The sequence below is a fragment of the Procambarus clarkii genome, chromosome 19 (assembly GCF_040958095.1).
Source record: "Procambarus clarkii isolate CNS0578487 chromosome 19, FALCON_Pclarkii_2.0, whole genome shotgun sequence".
In the NCBI taxonomy this organism is placed as follows: Eukaryota; Metazoa; Arthropoda; class Malacostraca; order Decapoda; family Cambaridae; genus Procambarus; species Procambarus clarkii.
In genome coordinates this window covers 25,782,428-25,794,832 of record NC_091168.1, presented here as the reverse complement: position 1 = coordinate 25,794,832, position 12,405 = coordinate 25,782,428, and the positions used below count along the sequence as shown (strand labels likewise).

General features: G+C 36.1%; 1 protein-coding gene across 1 annotated transcript; it reads right to left on the bottom strand.

The window, feature by feature from the left end:
* Positions 1 to 1,984: 1,984 nt before the first annotated feature.
* Positions 1,985 to 12,405, bottom strand: Prosbeta5 (Proteasome beta5 subunit). Its single transcript, XM_045741363.2, has 6 exons — positions 12,164 to 12,405; positions 9,616 to 9,766; positions 6,937 to 7,063; positions 4,895 to 5,009; positions 4,304 to 4,508; positions 1,985 to 2,294 (listed from the first exon to the last, which is right to left on the bottom strand). The coding sequence occupies exons 1-6, from the start codon at positions 12,293 to 12,295 to the stop codon at positions 2,197 to 2,199; spliced, it is 828 nt and encodes a 275-aa protein (XP_045597319.1). The 5' UTR covers positions 12,296 to 12,405; the 3' UTR covers positions 1,985 to 2,196.

Genomic DNA, 12,405 nt, shown 5'->3' with positions numbered 1-12,405 from the left:
AGTACACTATTATAATTTAGTATATTGCACCATATAGTTTCTTAGAAACCCGTGTTTAATTCTTCATTGCCAGTCACAGTAGTCTCTTTATATATACTATCACATCACCTGCTCTTGTTGCTCTGTCCTTTCTAAAAGGTGGGTGGTACCCTGGAAGATGGAATTAAATTATATATTTTCATCCCCGTGTTTCTGTGATCCCAATGATGTCAGGATTCTCAACCTCATGCAGTGTATGCAGTGTAAAATTTATTTGCTTGGCTTCCAACATTTGTGTAGATTAATTTAAACTCATGACATTCTTTCTTGGGGCTAAGAAATTGGTTCTGCATTCAACACACTTTTGTTTTGTAAGTTTCCCCTTTGTTTTATGCCGAGTTTGTCATTTATGATGTGAAGGGTTATCTTGGACTTTGTCGTATTCTGCTATTTTCATCACCTGCCCTCTCCTATCTTTGTTTTTGTTCTGATCTGCATTTTGTGACTCCCTTGGTTTCTTTCAGGCCCCCATGTCATTCTTGTGCCATTTCACTGAGTTCTAGGGATATGTAAATGTTGTCATACCCATCCAGTTATCTTAGGTTTTGTGCATCTGTGTATATTCCTTCTCTGCACTAGATGTGCAATGGTTATGCATATTGTCTCAGGCCTATCTAACCTCCCTATTTGGGAAACGCATAAATCCTCCACTTTGCTTATCAATTTTTCTAGGTTAGGTTAATAATTTCCTAAATATTTGACCATTCACTTATCAAATCTTTGTAAAAGTTGAGTATCTTTTGATTTTGTTTTAAACCCTTCAAAATCCTTTTTCTTAATTCTGCCTGGCTTCCTATCATTTGATCTCTGAATTCTCTTAACTGCAGGCACCATGACCCCAAACAAAGATGATTTCATATTTCATATCACCATCTTGTTATAAATTTTCCATCTTTATTCTCCATGGAAGTGCTAGGTCTATTGACTTGGCCATTGCATGTAATGCAATAAAAGGAAATAGGTTTTTGCATTAGATTTTATCACCGCTGTATGCATCAACAAATAGATTTCAGATGTTTCAACACTTCCTTTGGTTCATCAATTAACAAGTCTTGCACCCGATTGCTTTTGCCTGGAATACTGCAGTGTACCACATTTGTTATGTTCATTGCAATAATTGCTAATTTAATTAGTCAATTTGTAGGAGTTATATAATTGTATTGCTTCTTTACATTATTAAAGTTATCAGCGATATACAAGTTAGATCTAATGGCCTTATTTTGTGCAATGTATATGTACTTGATATGTGCAACACTTTCTCAAAAGCCAATAATGTACCCATCCAAAGGGTGGCGATGGAGTGGTTACAATCATCTGTACGCACCACCTACGGTTAGTAAACTGGGAATAGTTGCCTAAAATCTCTGGGAAATGATCTGCCAGAAATTTTAGCCAATTACCCTTATTTAGCCCTCCGACTACTAACACTTGATTACCATATAAGTGTTGTACTGTAATCAAGACATTTCAAACTATGTTTATAAACAAATAATGGTAAGAGCAAAACTAAGTGTTTTTTATGAAGTCTTACAACCAACAGAAACAGATGTCTGTATTGTAGTTACAAACCTCAAAAAAGTGCATGTCAAATATATAAATTGATTAATTTATAGTACTGTAGTACAGGTACATGTAGTTTAATCAGCATTTCAAGGGTTAAACCTGCACTTTATATATTGACAAGCAGCATGTGCTCTTCTTGATGAAGGTTTGCCAATGGTTCCTAAGTGCACAGCACACCAACTCATGACAACTAGGCTAGTACAAAATATTTAAACATGGTTTAATAGAGTCCATTCACCTGGGCTCTAGGAGACTCGAACCATGGACCCCACACGTGTGAGGCCGAAACTATCGACCAAGCTGTTGAGTAGTGAAGTTTCCAGAAACAGCTTCTTGCTGCCAAACTGGAATTTTAATCCAAACTGGTTTAATAAAAAAGACATTTTCAAACATTGTATCTTTATTAAAAATTGTTAAACAAAAAAGGTACAGTACATATATAGTAATACCAAAAAAAATTTAAGATAAATGTATATCATCTCTGGCAAAGAAAATAATGACCATGTGAACTCCAGACTGCCTATTAAATCAAATAATGTTGTCTTTAAATTATTCATTGGCTATCAAGTAACTTTAAATATGTCCCAAACATATTTATTGAGACTTTGTTTTTTCCTCGGCATATTTATAATGAAGGTCCTTACTGTCCTCTTCTGTGATTTTGGTCCAACCATCCTCCTTGATGTGGTAAACTGAAAATATAATAAATACCGTAGATTACTTACTGCATATTGTCTCCCCTATTACTTCTGCAACAGCTTGTGCAGCTGATAACCACCAGTTTTGGACCCTACACTACAAAATAGATGCCTTTCTTTGAATTATGCTGCAATTACAGTACAACCACTCAGAACCCTTTGTGACCAAGCTGGGTCAGTAAATTTTCTGGACTATATAGAAGTCTGTATGCAGTTTTTCACTGTCTCCTACTAAGGCAATTTTTATGCTGAATTTGGCATCAACAGCAAAGAATTACATAAAGCTGATTTGCATTTATGAACTATGTCAGATATAAGGATGAGTGTGTGGTGGGCAAGGACACCATGGGATACCAGAACTTTTGGTACCAGATTTGTGCCTTGGGATACAGATCTTTTCAATTAACTCAGAATAAATTTAATTTGGTTTAATATTAGTTGCCCTATTTCACCTGTTATGCCTTTGAACCCCATTCTAAAGGATAGCACCTAAAGGTCAGATTTATCAAATGCCTTTGCATATCTATGTATACAACATCTATATCAATCCACTAAATGCCTTACTCAACATAAATTAGCAATCAGAGTTATAACAAACCCCAGTCTAGGACAGCACTCGGCTCCCTTACTGAAATCCTTGAATATGTTAAGTATCAAGTCACTCGACATTTTTGCAAGTGTGTTCTACATCTATAAAACTCTGCACTGTAATGCTAATCCTGATCTGAAGCACTCCTTGAAGTGCTGTAACAGAACCCATGGGCATCACAAGAGAAACAATCTTTTTAAAATCTCAAGAATACAAATTATCCAAAGAAAAAATGCTCTGCAAATCAAGGTTCCTAAACTTTGGAATGATCTCCCTAACAAGATTAAAAATTGTACTTCTCTCGTCAACTTTAAAAGAGAAAGAACTACTTTACGAATTTCATGTAACCAATTTTCCTCATCTCTTCTCATTTTTCCATGTCAACCTGTGATTTGCTGTTATCGTATACATTACTTATTAGTTACTTCATATATGCTGTTACTAAATGTTGCCATTTCTATACATCATGTATAGTACATTTTTCTTAATCTCATCTACTGTTACAAATTAGTAACTATATGTACTGTTAAAGCAGATGCTGTTGATTAAAGTCTCATGTTTGTCAAATATTTTCAAATCTTTCAACAATTCAGTAATTTTCCCATTATACTACTTATACTGTATACAATATCATTTATACTTCATGAACATTCTCACATATGTTAGCTTACTTTTATTATTGTTTACCCCATTTACCTATAACTAGCTTCTTTTTTTAGTATTGTTTACCCCATTTACCTATAAATAACATTTTATCTAAATTATTTAAAATTTTGCCTGAAATGCTTTGCATTGTAGTGGTTTCATTTTTATATGTATGTGCATAATAAATGTTGTTCTCTCTACCAGTCTAAAAGAGAAACTAAAAATTACTAAATTAACTATGTAACCAACCTCACTCATCCTTTCACATCCTACATGTGAACCTGTGTTTGCTGTTATTGCAATCATTAATAACTAAACCTGTACTACTACTAGTAAATGCTGTATCCAAATTTATTACAAAAATTGTATATCATATGTTCAGTCTATTCAATTTAAAAGGTTACAGCTTCCAAATATCATTTATTAATTGTTAATCATGTTCTAATTCTAATTCTCTCCATAAACCCGTGTTATATGTTTCAGTTTTAAGAATTACCGCTTTCAGCTTGTATATTGTTTTCTTATTTTCATGTTATGCCTAAAATATTCTTCATACTAGTGGCTTTAAGCACTATACTTTATAGTCTAAAAGCCACTAGGATTCAGAACAGAGGATTCATGTTATTCATGAATCCTCCACTATTCATGCATTGTTTGAATGTATACACTCTTGAAAAATAATAATTTTATGTGCAGTTCTTATAAAAATAATGTACACCTGACATTTTGATATACTGTACTGTATTGTATATGTTATCTGCTGACTTACCTCGAACAATACCACCAGAGTATGCATCACGATGAGTGGCATGGTAAATGGCCCGGCGACCCAATTCCTGAGCCTCTGCATCGGTCATATCAAAACGATAACCAGAGTCCAATACACCATAAGCATAAATGGAGCCAGAGCCAACACTGAAGACATTGCCTGGCATGCGGTTTCCATCATTATCAACATAGTACAGGCCTGGACCCTGAAATATTTAATACGGTATAGAATATTTATTTTATTAACACTAAATTACAGTGGCACCTCGATTAACGAGTTTAATTCATTCCGGCACCAGCTAGTCATGTGGAAAACTCGTCTTGCGAAACAACAACAAAACTGTCGTAAAAGGTGTCCAAGAACCAGCGGAAACGCTCGTTAATCGAGGATAAGCTCATTAGTAGAGACAAATGTTCTGCGAGTGGCTCGCTCGTTACTCGAAATGCTCATAGATAGAGCTGCTCGTTAATCGAGGTGCCACTGTACTTCCATTTTGCCCAGACAGTTCTTATTTATAAAACAGCTTAGCTTATCTAGTGTAATTTGTCTGCAGAAATATAACAAAAACACAAGAAAATCTAAAAGACTTACCTTCTTATCCCAACCAGCGATCATGACTCCCATGGACAGCCCATATCCCTTGTATTGATACACCATATTGGCCAAAAGCTTGGATGCTGCTGCTACTGAGATCCGCTCCCGGTTCCTTAAACACAAAATCATCTTTTTATCAGCAATGAAAAAATCATAATTAGCATGACTGACATAATTACAGGAGGAAATTGCAAGTATAGTACAGTACACCATCTGTCTGGTTTCTGCCATCAGTCACTACTTTATCATATTCCTACTGCAATTGCAACCTGCAACCTTCCTACTGCAACCAAAACATAAATTATATTGGTTCATTTATGTATATTTTCCCATGCACATCTTATTTCTCAAAGCATATGTAGATTACTTCACATCATCTATCTTCCTTGAGCACCACTTTTCCAGAGTTGGTTCAAAGATTACATTTACCACCCCCCCCTCCTGCATGTTAGGGATAACAAAATTATTACAGTAAAGGCAAATCTATTTTGTTTTTAAAAGTGTCCAGTCAAATTCCACCCCATACAAACCACCACCACCTACATGATCCTCTTTTATTAGTAACTCACCTAGGGCTTACACATGTACTAACTTCAGTGTTACGTTTGACAGATGTAGGAAACTTGCTTGCTCCATGAGTATGGACACAATCCTTTGTGTCAGATTTTGTATTTGTTACATAATAAAGTATTTGCATGAACACTGTTTCTTAACAAATCTTTCTACCACTTTAATACCATCTATGAATTAAATTTCTGAAAATACCCAGAGCTACTTTTAAAGTCATCAATGCCCATGCTTTGTGTCACTCATTATAGGCCACCAATGTATGATGCAGACCAACTAACAGTAGGTCTACAATAGACAAAAAATAATCCTCAGTGGAGCTCAGTGGAGAGCATACCTTAATCCACCTAAAGGTAACTGTTTGCTTTACCTTTCACAAATCTGTCAAACCACTGAAAATTTCTTGCAAACAATTCTTTACAATTAAAAAAAAAATACCTAAAATCATTCTGAAATTATTGAACACATCAACCAACCACCCGGGCAACCATCAAGTGCCAGCACTACTAACTAGTAGAGTTGAGAGAGATTGCCACCTCACTAAGGAATGCGGAGCTGTGGAGATGCCACTCGGAATAGGCCGTTTCATTCCACTCAGTTTTTTAAACGAGTGCTTACATTTTATTAAAATATTAAAATTGCAAATTAAATAAGAGGAAAATATCTAAATATGAAATAAATAATGTATGTATATAATGATTTGTCTGTTAATACTAAAGGGATATGCAGAAAAATAAATACTTATTTTAAATCTGGATAGAAAGAAGCCAATTTGATTATATATATAAAAAAATACTTAATTAAGCCTTTGAAAAAGAATATAGTATGCCAACAATAAAAAAAAATTGAATATTTTTATTAGCTAAGAATAATGTAATATACCAATGATACTGACCTTGCAAATTAAATGTATTAGCACGAGTGCTAATAATAGCACATATGTATTAGCATTACTACGCTAATAATAGCACATATTATTAGCATGGTAATCATGACACCATGCAGATATTAAAAAAAAAATCCATAACCACCCGTATTTTCTACCATGTATTGTACTGTTTATCTAGTTTTTTCTTCCCAATCTCCTTGCTACACTTTCTAGCTTCGGATTAAAATACTGTAAAATAGTTACCTATTTTTTAAACATTAAACTTTTCTTCTAAGGTCTTACCAGTTTCACATTTTAACATTAATAAATTTTATTCATTATATTCCATCTCTTCAGCTTCTGTTCACACAATTCCCCTTCTTTTTGTCAAACTGTTCTTGTAACACCTTCTCCCACAAAACCATTCCTCTCCTACCAGTTTATTCAAGACTTAACACCAACTAAACATTCCTAACCAAATATTACTTGTAGCTTCCCACATGACAAAACTCATTTGCTTACAATATCTTACTCTAAGATCACTTATTAATCTCTCTTCTTACTTATCAGTTAACTCTTTTATTCAATTAATGCAACTGTTTACCTGAGCTCATATATGCGACATTGTTTGGCAAGAACACGTTCCCAATATGTACAGTCAGCAGCACCACCTGCCATTGTTCCCAGAAGATATGGGTTGATTTCAATAATCTTCTTCACATTACCAGATCCTGTAAAAATCCAATATTAAAAATTAGCACATTCATATTTGGGTTAATACATAGCTTATGTGGACACAGTAAATACAAAATGTCTTTCAGCAAAAATTTAACAACTTCCAATAATTAAAAGAAAAGATCATGCCGAATGGAATGGAAAATATTCCATTCCTTGGGGTATGGAGAGGGTTACAAGGAATAGCATCCAGATGAACATCTCTATTAATAACAACTCTAGTTCTGAGAATACTGTAGCAGGATTAGTGTCACGTGAATCCCCTGCATAGTAGTGGAACTGCCTCTGCCCTGGAAGTCTACATCTACATTAGCCCAGATGAATCATCAGTCCTGCCACACCTCTCCATACACCCCACCCAGGGCCTGGCACGGCCTGGTATGACTCAAGAGATAGCTGGGCGCCTCTGCTAACTGGTAGTTTGCCCCCACAAATAAGCAGTTAGCCGCCTTCAACTGGCTGTGGTGCAGCTCAACACACAGGCACGGCCAGCCACAATGAGCAGTTTGCTAGTTGACCAGATGTCCACCTTGCATTGACACTGGACGAGTCATCACCACCAGACTATATAAAGGGCACCGCCTCCCTAGAAAGTCAGTCTCTTCCTTAGTGCTCTAGGATCACCTTCGTGTCTCTCACCCGTCGTCCGCCTTCAGCCAACATCGTGTGACTGATGCCATGGTGGTATGGTAGCTGTCTTCAGTGCACCAGTATATATTTATGATTTGTATTCATTGCTTATAGTTTATTTTTGTATTAATGTCATATTAACTTGTTCACCTTTGCATTACATGATAGCCAAGTATTTTCAGGGGCATTTATGTTCATTAATATTTCAGTAAATTGTTCAATTATTTATTTGATGATTTTCATTTGTTTCCACCTGCGACTTACATAGTGCAAGGCCAATAGCAGCATTTTTTTATTTGTTTGAGGGAGAGCCATACCATCTTGGTTCAGTATAGCTGCGTTACCACAACCCGTCACAACAGAAAAGACACATGACCATAATTCTGTGGAAGACATTATCACAGGTACATCAGCAGTCGGAAATAGAGGTGACATGGTCAGGAGATCAAGGAGGATAAGAGGATTGGACCCAGGATAGCAGCCTCATTAGACGTTGAGATGCAAGTCTCATCCTAACCATATACTCAGACCTTGACAAAGCACTAAGGAGAGTGCAAAAGACGTGTAAATTCTTTACATAAATTTTACAAACACACAAGTGTGGGTTATCTTATTGTTTAAATTCATGAAAATTTGTTGTCATGAATTTTCACTTTTCTACTTATATAGGATGTGGTCTTAAGGAATGCTACATGGGCTTCTGCATCAGATGATGCTCTGACAGTATGTATTACAGTATTTGGATGATATGACAATTCATTGATGACACTTGTTACCATTTGATAAATATTGTTTTCAAATACTATATTTGGTACACTATCACATGTAGATAAGGGCTGCAAAGTAAAAGTTTTTTTTAATGATTCTCTTAATACATAAAATACCCATGCATGATAAAAAGGATCAAATAATTTGGCAACACTATGCTAGAAGGAAGTCTAGTTAGAGACCAGGCCACAGGAACCTTGACTCCCAGAATCACTGCAAGGTAACTGCATGGTATTCGCAAGGTAGATCGAAAGTGCCACCAACTTGAGCCTATGCACTGCTGAATAATTTCATATAATACTTCATGATCTAGCTAATAACAGTTTACATTTATTATACAGTGGTGATTTAATATTGAACAAGCAGGGTATTTAACCTTCTAATAGTTTTTCTTAACATTATGTATACTATTTTTATGGCTTTGCAAAAATATTAATAACAAAAATATTCAACAATTCCCTAACTTATACTGCATACTATATTTTTTTGTAAATTTTATTTTTATTATATTTATTTGTAATAGTCAATAAAGTATCAAACAAGGATAAGACTATTGTAAACAGCATTACTCGTGGAAGGAGCTCATCTACTGTGGCATATTTCTTCACATATTTTTCAACAGGGCATCTTGTTCATGCTCTGTACAAGCAAGCAATTTTTGATCAGCAGCATCCCATTCGGTACTGGCTTAGCATTCTTTTAACATATTTATTGTTTCAAAAAATATTGAACTAATATTTATTTGTTCAAATTCTTTTCCCAGATTAATATCTACTCTACAGTACCTGTTTCAAATATTGTATGTACTTAGTAATAATACAGTATAATGCATAACTTACTTTCACTGACCAAACTTTCACTGAAAACTTTTCATCTACTGTTCAACAAGCATTATATCCAAGGCAAATTCTACTTATTATGAAAGGAATTTGAAAAAATGAGTCCACACCAAGACTCCCCCACACTTCTGCTAGCAGGGGATGCAGGAACGATTGCATCACAGTGGTGGGTGGGGGGAACCCGCTGTATTGCAACCGCAAAGAATGCCCATTTTCCTGTTAACAATTTTGAGTTCTATTACTCCTGTAGCCCGGCCTCACTGGTATACTGTATATACGTAAGGAAAAAGCCGAGCTGAAAAGAAACTTACCAATATACTGTCCAGAAGTTGCTCTGGAGTCAACAGCCATGACAACCCCACCACCGAACTTGAAACCAAGAGTAGTGGTACCATGAGCATAGTTGAGCTTGATTTTACGACCAGTCTCATCTATTAGAAACTCTCCAACCTGGCACTGAGACTGCAAAATGTAAAGTATATCTTAATTTATCATGAAACATTATACTGTATAACATTATTTACAAAATTCAGATCTGAAATTTCAATCACAATTTTTTCACCAATAATACATCTTAGGGACAAGAGTCATTGATCAAAGTCACCATTTTGAACTTGTAAGATTAGTTTTTGGTGACAACAAACACAGTATAGTCTCCGTGGTTTACAGTCCACATAGTTTAGTTCTACAGTTCTACATAGTTACACATTCTACATTTTACAGTTCTACATAGTTTACAGTCTCCGTGGTGTAGTGGTAAGACACTCGCCTGGCGTTCCGCGAGCGCTATGTCATGGGTTCGTATCCTGGCCGGGGAGGATTTACTGGGCGCAATTCCTTAACTGTAGCCTCTGTTTAACGCAACAGTAAAATGTGTACTTGGATGAAAAAACGATTCTTCGCGGCAGGGGATCGTATTCCAGGGACCTGCCTGAAACGCTATGCGTACTAGTGGCTGTACAAGAATGTAACAACTCTTGTATATATCTCAAAAAAAAAAAAAAAAAAAAAAAAAAAAAGTATGATTACTAAATATACACTGTATTTGATATACAGTAACTTGATTACAGGGATTGGGATGAATAGTACGTCGACATTCTGACAGGTTGAGCCGAAATGTGCTACCGTTGAATGCTGGTATCGGAATGCACATATTACATTCATTAGTAGCTGTGCTATTTGGTTACATGCCCATGGGGTACTCTGCTACAGTATTTGTATACAAGACAAAAATACAACTACAGTAATTACATTAGGTTCAAACATTATATTGTATTTAAGTACAGTAGCTTAGCAACTCTGTCCCCATGGGCATTTATCAAATTATGAAGCATACCATGGGTCCCATGTCCTTGGCTCAATTTAGTGACCCAGGTTCAATCCCCGAGGCAGGACAAATGGTTGGGCAAGTTTCTTTTCAATTGGACACTGCTGTTCACCTAAAGATTAAATAGGTATCCAAGATTTTGGCAATTGTTGCATGCTGCATCCTGAGGAAGGCCAGTTGTTGGCCTAGGGGGGGAAAAGAGAACCTCAAAATGCCTCAAGCTTCCTGTCCCCAACACTGGAAAATAATACTATTTCCAGTTCCTTGGTTAGGTACTGGGTAAGTTTTAATTATTCATATGATTTACAATTTAAACCTGACAGCACACTGGTCCCTCTTGGGATATGAGCATTTAACTTGAAAGATGAAAGTACTAAATGTTAAAACTGTACCTTTTTATTTAACTAATTTGTATATCCACTCAAGTCTACAAAATGGTCTAGAACTAACATATCAGGGGTTAGTTTAGGTTGAGAATTTTGTATCATCCATAGTCAAACAATTTGCTCAAAGTGACTTGTAACGTTTCATTCATATGATCATATCTCAAAGTTGTATGGTGCACCATTACTTACAGTCTCCTACTAGTCTGAAATCTATAGGATTCTACAAAACTATACAATAGTTTTAAATTTTATTTTTCATTTCAACATTTGTAGTTAAGTAATACAGTACATTTAAATTGAACATTTACAGGAACAGAGGTAGACATAAGTGTTTATAGTGCCACACACATATAGAACTATTAAATTTTCAGTGTTCAAAAACCAGGAGCCGGTCGGCCGAGCGGACAGCACGCTGGACTTGTGATCCTGTGGTCCCGGGTTCGATCCCAGGCGCTGGTGAGAAACAATGGGCAGAGTTTTTTCACCCTATGCCCCTGTTACCTAGCAGTAAAATAGGTACCTGGGTGTTAATCAGCTGTCACGGGCTGCTTCCTGGGGGTGGAGGCCTGGTCGAGGACCGGGCCGCGGGGACACTAAAGCCCCGAAATCATCTCAAGATAACCTTTATGCACTATTTTAGGTTGAATTGGTTTAGTTACACGTAATACGAGGTTAAGTAATTACGTGTGACTAACAGACTCCACCAGCACTTTTGTTGCCCTGAACAGAAATTTAAGTTTACTATGCCGAAAGATGATGAGGGATGAAATATTCATCACTAAGGTTACTGTCTCAGTAGCTAAATAATCCAGTCGTATCCAAAAATATCCCGTGAGACACTCGATTAAACCATAATAATGTTAATAGTATAACAAAAATTTATTTCGTTTCAGTTAAGTTAGTTTCAAATGGGTTAGAATCAGTCAGGTTAGACTTTTAAGGCTTGGCAGGTTTGTTGGAGTAGCGATGACATAGCTTAAAGACTTTTGGGGCTTTTTTTTACAAATTAACCAAATATAAATTTCTAAATGCAGGATTTAGAATTCCTTTGTGCATGATTAATCTCCTGCAATGGTCGAAGAATGCGATAGCATTACTCTGAATCTATCATATCTACATTTTCTTATATCTTTTTAGCACACTCACTTTTGGTAGAGATGGTGTGCACAGCTGATACTGATTCGTCAAGTTCCCTATTTCAGGAATGCCCATCTCATCTTCCAGGGCTTCACTCTTTCCATGGTACCTCCGTACGCCATGTAATGCTTCCAACGCCATTATTCCTCGTCAAAAGTGTAGCTTTTGTGTAGCTGTAAACACCGGCACGACACTACGATGACTGTTTACTTTTGATTGTCACAGGAGCACGAGCGCCAGACCCAGCCTCG